General features: G+C 44.7%; 1 protein-coding gene across 1 annotated transcript in view; it reads left to right on the plus strand.

Annotated features, from left to right (window-relative positions):
* The first annotated feature begins 9,920 nt into the window (after positions 1-9,920).
* The window catches only part of SORBS3 (sorbin and SH3 domain containing 3), a 66,424-nt gene continuing 60,336 nt past the window's right edge, over positions 9,921-16,008 (plus strand). Inside the window, exons 1-2 of the mRNA XM_040346163.1 lie at positions 9,921-10,023; positions 15,059-15,166. Coding sequence (XP_040202097.1) covers positions 15,059-15,166 — 108 coding nt within the window. The 5' untranslated portion in view covers positions 9,921-10,023. The remainder of the gene's footprint in view (positions 10,024-15,058; positions 15,167-16,008) is intronic.

Genomic DNA, 16,008 nt, shown 5'->3' on the forward strand with positions numbered 1-16,008 from the left:
CCTTTTACACTGAGGTGTTTTTCAGGCGCTTTTGGGCTAAAAATAGCGCCTGAAAAATGGCTCCCCTGCAGTCTCAGTGTGAAAGCCCAAGGGCTACAACGGGGATTTACGGGTAGTTCTAATCCTTTTTCGGCCGCTAGCGGGGGGTTAAAAGCACCCCGTTAGTGGCCAAATATGCAAAAACGACAGTAAAGCGCTGCTAAAAATAGCGGCGCTTTACCGCCGACACCTCGGTGTGAAAACGGTCTAACAATGCTGGGTACTCGGTGTACTCTACTCCAAGTTTTCCTGACACCCCCTCCCCTGAGGGCTTCACAGAACAGCTGTATCTATACTATACTGAGATTAAATTACACACAGGTGGTCTCTATTTACTAATTAGGTGACTTCTGAAGTCAATTGGTTCCACTAGATTTTAGTTAGACCCCTTTCACACTGAGGTGCTTTGCAGGCGCTATAGCGCTAAAAATAGTGCCTGCAAAGCGCCCTGAAAGAGCGGCTCCATTCACTCCAGTGTGAAAGACCGAGGGCTTTCGGTATGCTGACGCCTTAACAGTTCCTTTCACTGAAACTAGGGGGCCAAGCCCAACCCCAGAGAAACAACCCCACGCTATAATCCCCCAGTGCTCAAAGCAAGGTCCATAAAGACAGGAGCGTTACTGGCCTGCACAGAGTCCTGACCTCAACCCGATAGAACACCATTGGGATGAATTGGAGTGGAGACTGCGAGTCAGAACCTTCTTATCCAACATCAGTGCCTGACCTCACAACTGCACTTCTGGAAGAATGGTCAAACATTTCCATTGACACTCCTAAACCTTGTGGATAGACTCCCCAGAAGAGTTGAAGCTGTTATAGCTGCAAAGGGTGGGCCAACTCAATATTCAACACTACAGACTAAGACTGGGATGCCATTAAAGAAAAGAAACAATATCTAACGAGTGGACATTGATGGTCAGACTTTAAGGCCAAGGAAGTAGTTTAAAAAAGTTTTAATTGATAGCATATAAATACAAAAGCAGATACAAAAATAATACAAAGAATTGTTATAATTATTAGCCACTGTATATTCCTCAGAAGTCGCCAACGCACGTTTCGCCGTGGGGCTTCTTCAGGACGAAGACGAGGAATGCATGTTTAGCAGAAACACAGATTTGTGTCTGTAATGATACAGTTTAAAGGGTTAATAACATATATATAGAAAAGAAAAATAAAAAGAATGAATATCTAAGTGTATAATTACATGACATATGGTCCTCAGTGGAAGTATCCATAGGGCATATATGATGCATAGTAAACGACAGCATTCGTCGAAAGTGCAATTTGGCAGAAGTTTTCAAGCGTAACACCAGGAATCTGATTTAGTGTAAAAAAGATTATTATATACATATGCTGAATAAGTGGTAATCAAGATCCACAATGTAAGCACACTCATAGGAAAGAAAAAAGAAGACATATAATAGAGGTTAGAATATAGCCGAAGTAAGTATAGATACAAAAATAGAGAGAAATTATATAGGTAATAATAGAAATGTCCTTGATAATAAAGGTATAGCGTTTTTGACATAGCAACGCAGCAAATCACCTTTGGTGGGCCAATAGAGGTCAAAAGCAAAGGGTCCGTAGGTTGCAGGGCTAGAAAATCCCCAACAGGCTGCACAGCTCACAAAAGACTGTGTTTACAAAGAAGGAGAAAAAATGCATAAATAAAGGTAAATAAATAGAAAAGCGCCTCATGCTGAGCAGCTAAATAATAACCAGTATTGATAACAAGAGGGAGAGCCTTAATTTACCTAATTGAAATGGTCTCAGGCTTGCTGGGACAGCAGATAGTGGTCAACATGTACAACATGTGAATCCAAGTGTTCAGACCGGTAACGCCGCTGGTGAACATACACTGCAATTCAAACAGGGGGTCTATGAATCAGAGGGGATATAAGTGGAGGTGTAACAGATAACACTCTCAGAAAGCATCGAGGGACATCCGGTGGCGCAAAAGCATAAGTACTTACCATAGAGCAGCGTAGTTAACGGGTATCTGTGTCCCAGGGTGTACACGAGGCAACACAAGGCAAGTGCGTTTGTTGTTCCCTTAAATAGGGCACATCCCTGCGTCAGCGTCCGACGTATGACGTCATTAGCATGCGCCCACTCAATACGGCGGCGCATAGACAGGTCGCAATTATCAATGTGTCAGCGGAACAAATATGATAGCATAGCCGTGAATCACGGCCAAGCAAAGGCTATTAAATAAAAGCGCACATAGGAGGATTGGGCCACTAATAAAGAGGGACAATAAATAATAAGGAAAGAAGGAATTTGTAGAGAAAAAACGGACTCACATAGTAGGACTAGGGAAAAGGGAAAAGCTTGTATTTAAATATCAAAAATAGTGGATACTTTGGCGATCTCGAGCTTGCCATCATGTGGACAAATAGGGACAAGACATCCTATATTAATAGGCAGATATTAGGCTTTGAAAAAAGGGGATAGTAAGGTAGACACACTATAGACTAAAAGGAAAAAATTAGAAGAGTGTTTGTATACATAGAGGATAGTGATTATATCCTAAAAATAGGAAAGTAAATACAGCCAATATTTGATCAGTTCCAGGTTAGCCGATGTAAGGCCAAAAACATAAAAAATAATAATAATAGTAGATTGCAGCAACCGGATCCAAAAATGCTGACAGTGAGTCATAGACTCAATACATCTGCCCCCGGTACAACCGTAGAGGACCAAGCGATCAAGCAATCAACAAAGAGATATCCAAACATCTAAAAATACTCATCCATAGATTATATAAAAATATATGATTGCACATTACTTCCTGAGATTTGGTATGGTAGTTCCATTATCATTATGTTGAAAAATAGCACATAACATATATTTTAACATTGTTTATAAGACAAAAATAACTAGTAAAACATATGTTTTACTAGTTATTTTTGTCTTATAAACAATGTTAAAATATATGTTATGTGCTATTTTTCAACATAATGATAATGGAACTACCATACCAAATCTCAGGAAGTAATGTGCAATCATATATTTTTATATAATCTATGGATGAGTATTTTTAGATGTTTGGATATCTCTTTGTTGATTGCTTGATCGCTTGGTCCTCTACGGTTGTACCGGGGGCAGATGTATTGAGTCTATGACTCACTGTCAGCATTTTTGGATCCGGTTGCTGCAATCTACTATTATTATTATTTTTTATGTTTTTGGCCTTACATCGGCTAACCTGGAACTGATCAAATATTGGCTGTATTTACTTTCCTATTTTTAGGATATAATCACTATCCTCTATGTATACAAACACTCTTCTAATTTTTTCCTTTTAGTCTATAGTGTGTCTACCTTACTATCCCCTTTTTTCAAAGCCTAATATCTGCCTATTAATATAGGATGTCTTGTCCCTATTTGTCCACATGATGGCAAGCTCGAGATCGCCAAAGTATCCACTATTTTTGATATTTAAATACAAGCTTTTCCCTTTTCCCTAGTCCTACTATGTGAGTCCGTTTTTTCTCTACAAATTCCTTCTTTCCTTATTATTTATTGTCCCTCTTTATTAGTGGCCCAATCCTCCTATGTGCGCTTTTTTTTAATAGCCTTTGCTTGGCCGTGATTCACGGCTATGCTATCATATTTGTTCCGCTGTCACATCGATAATTGCGACCTGTCTATGCGCCGCCGTATTGAGTGGGCGCATGCTAATGACGTCATACGTCGGACGCTGACGCAGGGATGTGCCCTATTTAAGGGAACAACAAACGCACTTGCCTTGTGTTGCCTCGTGTACACCCTGGGACACAGATACCCGTTAACTACGCTGCTCTATGGTAAGTACTTATGCTTTTGCGCCACCGGATGTCCCTCGATGCTTTCTGAGAGTGTTATCTGTTACACCTCCACTTATATCCCCTCTGATTCATAGACCCCCTGTTTGAATTGCAGTGTATGTTCACCAGCGGCGTTACCGGTCTGAACACTTGGATTCACATGTTGTACATGTTGACCACTATCTGCTGTCCCAGCAAGCCTGAGACCATTTCAATTAGGCAAATTAAGGCTCTCCCTCTTGTTATCAATACTGGTTATTATTTAGCTGCTCAGCATGAGGCGCTTTTCTATTTATTTACCTTTATTTATGCATTTTTTCTCCTTCTTTGTAAACACAGTCTTTTGTGAGCTGTGCAGCCTGTTGGGGATTTTCTAGCCCTGCAACCTACGGACCCTTTGCTTTTGACCTCTATTGGCCCACCAAAGGTGATTTGCTGCGTTGCTATGTCAAAAACGCTATACCTTTATTATCAAGGACATTTCTATTATTACCTATATAATTTCTCTCTATTTTTGTATCTATACTTACTTCGGCTATATTCTAACCTCTATTATATGTCTTCTTTTTTCTTTCATATGAGTGTGCTTACATTGTGGATCTTGATTACCACTTATTCAGCATATGTATATAATAATCTTTTTTACACTAAATCAGATTCCTGGTGTTACGCTTGAAAACTTCTGCCAAATTGCACTTTCGACGAATGCTGTCGTTTACTATGCATCATATATGCCCTATGGATACTTCCACTGAGGACCATATGTCATGTAATTATACACTTAGATATTCATTCTTTTTATTTTTATTTTCTATATATATGTTATTAACCCTTTAAACTGTATCATTACAGACACAAATCTGTGTTTCTGCTAAACATGCATTCCTCGTCTTCGTCCTGAAGAAGCCCCACGGCGAAACGTGCGTTGGCGACTTCTGAGGAATATACAGTGGCTAATAATTATAACAATTCTTTGTATTATTTTTGTATCTGCTTTTGTATTTATATGCTATCAATTAAAACTTTTTTAAACTACTTCCTTGGCCTTAAAGTCTGACCATCAATGTCCACTCGTTAGATATTGTTTCTTTTCTTTAATACTTTACAGATGTGGCCCATGTGAGTGCTTTCCTTACGTTTTCTCCCATTTTTTCAATTTTCTTTCCTCTTCTTCCCCCTTTTCCCCCCCCCCCCTTCTTTCCCCCCCCCCTCCCCCTGTTTCCCCCCCCCCCCCTCCCCCCTTTCTTTTCTTTTTTATTTCCTTTTCCTTTTTCCCCCTTTTTTTCTCTCCCCCCCTTCTTCTTTCTTATTTTCTTTTTTGCCCCTCATCTATTCCCTTCCTTCTTGAAATCAATATGGGATGCCATTAAGTTCATGTGTGTGTGTAAAGACGGGAGTCCCGATACTTTTGACAATATAGGCCCCGGATTCACGTAGCACTTACGCCGACGTATCTCGAGATACGCCGCGTAAGTGCACAGATGCGCCGTTGTATCTATGCGCCTGACTTTGAAAGCAAGATACGCCTGAAATTAGGCTTCATCCGACCGACGTAAGTTTCCTACGCCGTCGTATCGTTAGCGCATATTTACGCTGGCCGCAAGGGGTGCTCCCATTGATTAACGCTTAGAATATGCAAATGACTGAGATACGCCGATTCACGAACGTACTTGCGCCCGTCGCAGTAATATACGCGGTTTACGTAAGTCATACGTCCAGCGTAAAGTTATGCCTCATAAAGCAGGTGTAAGTCGGCAGCATCAATGCACCAGGGAACACAGCTGTTGGGCGTAGGTTACGTTCACGTTGTAGGCAGTGATTCGACGTATCTTAGGCGTTCGTTCCGACGTGATTCTGAGCATGCACATTGGGAAGCGTCCACGGGACGGCGCATGCGCCGTTTGTTTGGCCCATCATTTGCATGGCGTCACGGTTCATTTATATGGATCACGCCCACTTCCACCTACTTTGAATTAGGCCGGCTTACGCCTATGAATTTACGTTACGCCGGCGCAACGTTGGGAGCATTTCCTTTGTGAATACTGTGCTCGCCGCTCTGCGCAGCGTACTTTCGATACGCCCGCATAAAGATGCGCCGAGGTATGTGAATCTGGGCCATAGTGTATATGTATGTTTATGATGGTAACGGACCTATTCGGAAATAAAAGATTGCTGTTATGAGCAGTTTTATAAGTCAGATGTTCTGTCACTAAGTGTGAATACCATTGATGTTTTATTAGGGGAACACCCTTTGTGTAAATATCTTGGAAAGTGAAGTGTCTTAAATTCCTTTTAATTGTCAGCATGAATGCCATGTGTAAACTTTCCTGATGATAATGATTGTCAGGTCTCTACCCCTGCTTTCAGTTTACACAGCGATAGGAAGGGTTAAAGATTAACACAAGAATTCTTCTTTTTCTGATTAAAAAAGGAAATGGTATAGCCTAACAAACACCAAACCTTTATTAACAATTGGGTGTGTTTTTCTGAGGAAAATCCATCTAAAACTAGTATTTGAATTGGAGGATTTAGTGTTTGGATGGCAGTACAGCGGCTTAGTGGATAGCACTTTGCCTTCCAGCACTGGGGTTCTCGGGGGCAGGTTTGGCATCATTGAAGGGTGGGGTGATGATGTCAGCAAGAGCAATTTGGCCACATCCACTGGCACGCTTAGTGCGCTATGTTACTACTCTTCTTGGGGCACCCAAATGTGTCTCAGGTCTTTTATAATCCTATAGTGTTAACTGCAAAACAAACAAAAAAATGCCCTGTGCCGCAAAAGTGTATGGCTTTGGCTTGAAGAAAAGGTGGCAACTCTAATGCACATCATACCACTTGTGCTGAGGTGCAGTGTCGTGTGTTGCATAGAAATGCAACATATCCCTGCAGTGCATAGACTTTAGTGAATTGTCAGTTTGTGACACTTCAATAAAGTTAGAAAAAAAAGTAAACGCAATGTGTTGTAACAAAACAATGCTCCAGCTGCTATACTCACTTCTGTCTAGAGCTGTCCACTGCTTCTGACACCCAGCTTCAGTCCTCTTCTGAGTTAAATGATCAACAATGTCCAATCCCTGTCCTCCTTGGCTCTTGGTAGAACATATTAGAGAGCAGCGATAATGTCACAACACCAGAGCCACTCTTTGTAGTAGGGAAACCCGCCCACCGCCATTCCTGGAAGAACAAAAAAAAAAGGTGTCAGGTCATCACCTGTCTGGCTGGAAGATGCCTGGACTCCAGAGTTCTGCTTTAAGCTGCATCCCTCACAAGTGTATAGACGGATCATAACAAGTACAGGTCTCCATGAAGGAGTCACTAAAGGCAAAACTTGTCCCATTGGGAAACTTCACACCACAACGCAGTGTGGGAAATACGCTTCTGTGTGCATTTGCCGCACATTCTAAACGCACTGCACTTGCAATCTGCAGCTGCTGTCAGTGCTAACCTAAAGATGACCTGCAGTCTGCTCACATCATTTCTAATAAAAACATCTTTGCCATTCTGAAGCTTCCCTCCAACCACTTTGCATATTATTTTATATATAATGTGATTCTGTACTTGCCAAATATGCTGCAGAAATCTCCCTCCACTGAGTCTGGCTGCAGCCATTGTAACTGTGGGCAGCTGAAGCTGCTGCCTGTTCACTTCCTGGATTTACACAGACACACCCCCAGCTCTCTTTGGCCCTCCTATGTCATAAGCCTAGGAATTTTACCAGACAAGAAACAGGAAGTGGGCTGTATAAGGTATCTACTGGCAGAAAAAAAAAAATGTTTTACTATTCAAAGTTAAAACAAGGACAGAAGGTTTAATAGATGGAAAGTTGAAAAAAATGACTGAAGATCTGCTTTAACAACACCATAAATGCAGGTCACAGAGGCAGTGCGTTTGCCTGCCCTGAATCGCATGGTACTGCGTTCTGATCTATGTATCGGTTCTACACGGATGTGCAGTCAGGGATGCACCCGGCTTCTATTGATTTTAGCAGGCTACCTGCACGCAGTTGCATGAAACTCCTGGGTACATCAGGATTTCCCTTCGCATGGATGTACGGATTAGTGATCCCATGTGAATGAGGCCTGAAAAATCATTACGTTTATAAATGTCTTGTAAAAACATAGGCCCAGATTCTCGTAGATGGGAGTAAGACTGCGGCGGCGTAACGTATGTCATTTACGTTACGCCGCCGCAAGTTTTACAGGCAAGTGCTTTATTCACAAAGAACTTGCCTGTAAAGTTGCGGCGGCGTAGCGTAAATCCCCCCCGGCGCAAGCCCGCCTAATTCAAATGAGCCGGGTAGGGGGCGTGGAGCATTTAAATTAGGCGCGTTCCCTCGCCGAACGTACTGCGCATGCGCCGCCCCTAAAATTTCCCGACGTGCATTGCGCTAAATGACATCGCAAGGACGTCGTTGGTTTCGACGTGAACGTAAATGGCGTCCAGCCCCATTCACGGACGACTTACGCAAACAACGTACATTTTTAAATTTCAAAGCGGGAACGACGGCCATACTTAAAGCGGGGGTTCACCCTAATAAAACAATTTTTTTTTTTCTAGCATTAAATTAGGCATAGTAGCGCAAGCTACAGTATGCCTGTATTTATTTTTTTAGCCCGGTACTCACTGTGCAATCCTATATAGAAGATTCCAACTCCCCGCGGGGAATGGGCTTTCCTATCCAGAGGGAGGATGATTGACGGCCGGCTATGGCACGTCACGCTTCTCCGGAAATAGCCGAAATAGGACTTGGCCCTTCACGGCGCCTGACGCATAGTCTGTGCGCAGGCGCCGTGAAGAGCCAAGACCGACTCCGGCTATCTTCGGGGAGCGTGACGTGCCATAGCCGGCCGCCAATCATCCTTCCTCTGGATAGGAACGCCCATTCCCCGCGGGGAGTCGGAATCTTATCTATACGAGTGCACAGTGAGTACGGGGCTAAAAAAATAAATACAGGTATACTGTAGCTCGCGCTACTATGCTTAATTTAATGCTAAAATGTTGGTAATGAGCGTGAACCACCGCTTTAACATTGGTTGCCCCTCATATAGCAGGGGCAACTTTACGCGTTGCAAATCTAACGTAAACGTCGTAACTTCACTGCGTCGACCGCGCGTACGTTCGGGAATTCGCGTATTTTGCTAATTTGCATACCCGACGGGGAAAACGACGGAGGCGACACCTAGCGGCGAAAAAAAAAATTGCATTTAAGATCCGACAGCGTAAGAGCCTTACACCTGTCGGATCTAATGGTTATCTATGCGTAACTGATTCTAAGAATCGGACGCATAGATACGACGGCCCAGATTAGGATTTACGACGGCGTACATTGCGTTGCGCCGTCGTAAGCCCTTTGAGAATCTGGGTCTATAGAATTTCAGGTTTGTATGATTGAGGCCCTTCTAGAACTGCCCGTCTACGTCCCACTTGTATGTACTGTATGTGTGTGAGCCATAGCCGTGTATTGTGTAATACTATCCTTTTCTTTATTCCAGCTCTCCTTTCACTCCATCCTTCCACAGGTACCGGATGTTGTCTTCCCTGAACCCTTGTCTCTGCGGTGTCCCATGTCCCCTCTCTCCTCCCTGTGACAGCTCACTCCATCCTTCCACAGGTACTGGATGTTGTCTTCCCTGAACCCTTGTCTCTGCGCTGTCCCCTCATCTACTTGTCCTGACCTTTCTCTACGTCCCTCGTCCCCTCATCTACTTGTCCTGACCTTTCTCTACGTCCCTCGTCCCCTCATCTACTTGTCCTGACCTTTCTCTACGTCCCTCGTCCCCTCATCTACTTGTCCTGACCTTTCTCTACGTCCCTCGTCCCCTCATCTACTTGTCCTGACCTTTCTCTACGTCCCTCGTCCCCTCATCTACTTGTCCTGACCTTTCTCTACGTCCCTCGTCCCCTCATCTACTTGTCCTGACCTTTCTCTACGTCCCTCGTCCCCTCTCTCCTCCCTGTGACAGCTCACTCCATCCTTCCACAGGTACCGGATGTTGTCTTCCCTGAACCCTCGTCTCTGCGCTGTCCCCTCATCTACTTGTCCTGACCTTTCTCTACGTCCCTCGTCCCCTCTCTCCTCCCTGTGACATTCTCTCCTTCTCCCACTCTCTATAACAATCTCCCTCCCTCCATCTCTGGCACTGTGAGGACAGAACTCCCGATCTGCACGTCTTGGGTGAGTGACTCAGAAAATCATTGTAGCCAGATAGTCAACATGACATGTAACAGCCAGGCAACTAGCATTTTCAGACTAAACAATGGCAGCCCCTGCATTTCCCTAAAGCCCAACTTCAAGCACTTGTTTTTTTAGGTTTGTATGAAGGGGAGAATTTTGAAGTCACTGGGCTAGATTCAGGTAGAAGTTACGACGGCGTATCTCCAGATACGTCGCCTTAATTTCAAATCTGCGCCGTCGTATCTTTACGCCGATTCTCAAAGGCAGATACGTTAAAAAAAAAAGGCTTCCTCCGCCGTCGTAACTTGAATACGGCGGCGTATAATTGTGTGCAATTTTACTCTGGCCGCTAGGGGCGCTTCCGTCGTTTTCGGGGTAGAATATGCAAATGACCTAGATACGCCGATTCACAAACGTACGTACGCCCGGCACAATTTAGTTACGTCGTTTACGTTAGGCTTTTTCGGCGTAACCTTATGCCTGCTATTAGGAGGCGCAGCCAATGTTAAGTATGGACGTCGTTCCCGCTTCGAAATTTGAATTTTTTACATCGTTTGTGTAAGTGGTTCGCGAATAGGGCTGGACGTAATTTACGTTCACGTCGAAAGCAATGACGATTTGCGGCGGAATTTCGAGCATGCGCACTGGGATTCTTTCACGAACGGCGCATGCGCCGTTCGTAAAATACGCAGGGTCACCATTAATTTACATAAAACACGCCCCCTCATCATCATTTGAATTAGGCGCGCTTACGCCGGCCCCATTTACGCTACGCCGCCGTAAGTTAGGAGGCAAGTGCATTGTGAATACAGCACTTGCCTCTCAAACTTACGGCGGCGCAGCGTAAATACAATACGCTGCGCCGCCGTGAGAATAGGCGCAGCTATCTGAATCTATCCCACTGTTAGGTTGTATTGCAGTATTGTGTCCAATCACAGGGCGTCATAACAAGGACAACAAGTGATGGCAATTCTTTCATGGTGAGATGATCTGAGCTTTGTGACATTATCCTGCTGGAAGGAGCCATCAGAAGATGGGGACACTGTAGTCATAAAGGGATGGTCAGCAACAATACTCAGGTAGGCCGTGGCATTTAAACAATGCACAATTGGGTACTAAGGGGGTCAAAGTGTGCCAAGAAAATATCCCCCCACACCATTACACCACCACCAACCCGAATCTTTGATACAAGGCATCTGAATGTCGCAGCTGAAATAGAGACTCAACAGACCAGGCAACATTTTTCCAATGTTCTATTGTCCAGTTTTGGTGATCCTGTGCGAATTGTAGCCTCAGTTTCCTGTTCTTAGCTGACAGGAGTGGCATCCGGTGTGGTCTTCTGCTGCTGTAGCCCATCTGCTTTAAGGTTCCATCTGTTGTGCGTTGAGAGATGGTATTCTACATTCCTTGGTTGTAACGACTGGTTATTTGAGTTACTGTCGCCTTTCTATCATCTCAAACCAGTCTGCCCATTCTCCTCTGACCTCTGACATTAACAAGGCATTTTCCTGCACACACCTGCCGCTCACTGGATATTTTCTCTTTTCCGGACCATTCTCTGTAAACCCTAGAGATAGTTGTGCGTGGAAATCCCAGTGGATCAGCAGTTTTCGAAATACTCAGACCAGCCCGTCTTGCACCAACAACCATGCCACGTTCAAAGTTGCTGACAGGTTACATAAATAACACTGTTTATCTCATTAAAATGGCATCTGAAAGTTGGTGCAATATATTAGGCAGCAAGTAAACATGTTGTTCCTGAAGTTAAAAGCAGGAAAAATTGGCATTGCAAGTTTGTTGTATATGGGACCATATAGCTGCAGAACATTCAGGGTGCCTGTAGGCCAGTGCAGTCAATTTTCTCCACTGCAGGTGGCGCTCGTCTGTAGTGGGGGAGAAAGTGAAGAGGAACCTAATTCCTCGATGGTTTCCTCAGTCACAGGTAGGCAGCTAATGGATTGGATGCTGGCGCCCTATGTGACTTTTGTGCCCATCTTGGGTCAGGCAGAGTCTATTTAGGTCACTGGCTCCCAGGTTTGCTAGTGGCAGCATTAGGACAGGTTCCCACCGCTGTCAGAGAAAGGTTCCAGAGGAGTAGGGAAAGTTCAGGGACATGCCATCCTTCCTGGAAGCCTCCCCATTTGGGTACGGACCGGCCAGGCTGCATTCCGCTTCTCAAGACAGACGCTGTCGGCACCTCTGAGTTTTTAATCTACTGTTCCATTGCTATACAACTCGTGAGTGTCCCCTGCTGGAGAGCCTTCCTGCCAGGTCTGCTGTGTATTGCTGGACATCTGTGGACATTTTCCTGTTGCTGCACTTGGACTCCATGGGCTAGATTCAGGTAGGGGCGCACATTGTTACGGCGGTGCAGCGTATCGTATTTACGCTACGCCGCCGTAAGTTAGAGAGGCAAGTGCTGTATTCACAAAGCACTTGCCTCCTAAGTTACGGCGGCGTAGCGTAAATGGGGCCGGCGTAAGCACGCCTAATTCAAATGAGGATGAGGGGGAGTGTTTTATGTTAATTCTTGGTAACCCAACGTGATTGACGTTTTTCCCGAACGGCGCATGCGCCGTCCGTGGAATTTCCCAGTGTGCATTGCTCCAAAGTACGCCGCAAGGACGTCATTGGTTTCGACGTGAACGTAAATTACATCCAGCCCCATTCACAGACGAGTTATGCAAACAACGTAAAATTTTCAAATTTCGACGCGGGAACGACGGCCATACTTAACATTGCGTGCGCCTCCTAATAGCAGGAGTAACCTTATGCCGAAAAAGCCTAACGTAAACTACGTAAAAAAATAGCGCCGGGCGTACGTACATTTGTGAATCGGCGTATCTAGGTCATTTGCATATTCTACGCCGAAAACGACGGAAGCGCCACCTAGCGGCCAGCGTAAATATGCACCCTAAGATACGACGTGAAAGAGACTTACGCCAGTCGGATCTTAGGCTAATGTCGGCGTATCTTGCTTTCTGAATACAGAAAAAAGATACGCCGGCGCAGCTTTGAATTTACACGGCGTATCTATCGATACGCCGGCGTAATTCAATGCTGAATCTAGCCCCATGTGTTTTCTGCTCCCTGCATCACGCTGCACCTACCCACCTGGCCATGCTGACCCATGTCCACAGCCAAAAGTACCTACAATTTGTACGTCCGCATCAGAACTGGACCACGGAGTCATGGAAGAAGGTGGCCTAGTCTGATGAACCACATTTCCTTTTATATCATGTGGATGGATGGGTGTGTGCATCACTTACCTGGGGAAGAGATGGCACCAGGATGCATTTTGGGAAGAAGGCAAGCCAGGCGAGGCAGTGTGATGCTCTGGGAAACCTTGGGTTCTGCCATTCATGTGGATGTTACTTTGAAACAAATCACCTACCTAAACATTGTTCCTGAAGTACACCTCTTCATGGAAATGGTATTCCCTGGTGGCAGTGGTCTCTTTCAGGAGCAAAATGTGCCCTGCCACACTGCAAAAATGGTTTAAGAATGATTTAAAGTGATTGTAAAGTCTAATTTTTGTTCCTATAAAAATAACAAACGTGTTGCAGTGGATTTCCACAGAGGAACCCCGATCCTCCTCTTCTCTGGCCCCTTCCTCCTGCTGTGTGCCCCCACAGCAAGCAGCTTGCTATGGGGGCACCCAAGCTGAGTCACAGCTTCTTGTGTCCATTCAGACATGAAGCCCTGCCCCGGTCCCGCCCCCTTTCTCTCCTGATTGACTAGCTGACTTTGATTGACAGCAGCGGGAGCCAATGGCACCACTGCTGTATCTCAGCCAGACTCTCGTACCGCTGAGACACTCTTGGACAGAAAGGGACCTCAGGTAAGTGTTAGGGAGGCTGCTGCATACAGAAGTTTTTTTTATCTTAATGCATAAAATGCATTAAGATAAAAAGCCTTCGGACTTTACAACCACTTTAAGGAACACAACAATGAGTTTGAGGTGTTGACTTGGCCTCCAAATTCTCCAGATCTCAATCCAATCAAACATCTGTGGGATGTGCTGGAAAAACAAGTCCAATCTATGGAGGCCCCACCTCCCAACTTACAGGACTTAAAGGGTCTGCTACTGAGGACTTGGTGGCAGATACCACAGTATACCTTCAGAGGTCTAGTCCATGTCTCAACCGGTCAGGGCTGTTCAGGTGGGCGGCAATAAATGTATTGCTGGTTGTTGTATATAATGATGAAAAAGCACAATCCAGAATAAATAATGAAAACCTCTGCAGATGCAGGTCTGTATTATGTTATGGAAATTGGTATTTTTTCCTCTCATTTGCGCCATCATTTTTTCCTATATCAGGTTCTGCATCCAACTTTTCCTGACCTCTGTGTGAGTCACCAGTCCTCTCTCCTCCCTGTCACATTCTCTCCTTCTCCCCCTCCCTCCACCTCTCTACAACCACTGCCATCCCCATCCTTTCCCTTCCCCGTCATCCCTGCTCTTCTTTCCCACCTCTCCCCGCCATCCCTGTCCTTCTACTACTATTAAACATTATCTAGCCTGTAGGGCAGAGTTCAGAGGGTGTGTGTGTCACAAACGGGACAGGGTGTGTACAGTGTACCATGGAAAATATACAGCCGGGGTGTGTATGGTGCTTCACTATAGTGCAGGGTGTGTGCTCCAACCTTGCAGAACACTAGAAAATACTTTTTTTTCTGCACATAAGTGTGTGACAACAGATATCATTGTCGGATCTGGTGTGACGTGCACAGTGTTGTGTAACTTGTGTGAGTATTCCTTTGTTGTGGGGTGACAGGCTGCCAGGTATCCAGGACTGTGTGCAGGGAGCATAGTGGCAGTGTGTTGTGAGTGGCAGTGATGTGTGTATACAGATGGTAATGTGAAGATCGGTGCTTGGTATGTAGAAGAAAGGACTGTGTTTGATATCAAATTGAACTCAGAGCGCTCTACAGGTTTGCACGACCTGGGTAAGCTCTGAGTTGGTGTGCTCTAATGTGCTCTGATTTGGTCTGCTATGTGCTGCAGGTTGATATGTGCTTTCTGTTCCTCTAGATGGCGCTGCAGTGGGTAGAGAATGATCTCCAGTTATCATTGGATGACTTCATCCCTCCGCACCTGCAGAGGAAGAGCAGGTCCAGCAACAAATACACAGAAGACCAGGTAAGGGTACGTCTTATGCTGCAGGAAGATCTTGAGATTCCTGCAGGATTTTAACAAACTTTGTAGCAAAGTCCTACCTTTTTCTGTTCTGAAGAAAAAGCTGTTTGTTCCACTATATCCTTTCAAGGCTAATTCCTGAATACAAGGGTCTGCACCCATTATAACCACCTTGTGCACTTCAATGACCTAATGAGGAACATTTCAGCATCTGCATCCCTTTAGGCCTTGTTCACATGGGCATAGGGCTGTGTTTGACCGCATGGGGACTGCCTGCACAGGAATGCATGGAAAACCTGTACATTTCCGTGTGGGCATCACCCGATATGTTTCATCACATGTGACGTCTTCCTGGGGCACCATGAAGATGTCACATTTGACAAAACATGTCGGGTGGAGCTAGGCGCTGACGTTATTGCACCCCAATGGCGGGTGATTGTATTTATTGAAGCGTCAGCCCAATTTTATCTATGCGAGATTATATTTTATACATTGTAAGTAGCCAATTGGCTTTCTTTTTTCAATAAATGCTATTCAACGGTATCATAAATCAAGTGAAGAAGTGCAGCGCAAATTAAACTAATAAATACATAAATAAAGAATTACACAGTGGAAAAAATTATCCCCTTGACGAAACATGTCGGGTGGAGCTAGGCGCTGACGCTATTGCACCCCAATGGCGGGTGATTGTATTTAGAGTTTGCCAGCAGCCCAATTTTATCTATGTGAGATTATATTTTATGCATTGTAAGTAGCCAATTGGCTTTCTTTTTTCAATAAATGCCATTCAACGGTATCACACTATTGGACTTTTCCTTTTGTATGGTTCACCTCTGATCATTGGA

Source organism: Rana temporaria, chromosome 3 (genome assembly GCF_905171775.1).
Source record: "Rana temporaria chromosome 3, aRanTem1.1, whole genome shotgun sequence".
NCBI classification, from domain to species: Eukaryota; Metazoa; Chordata; class Amphibia; order Anura; family Ranidae; genus Rana; species Rana temporaria.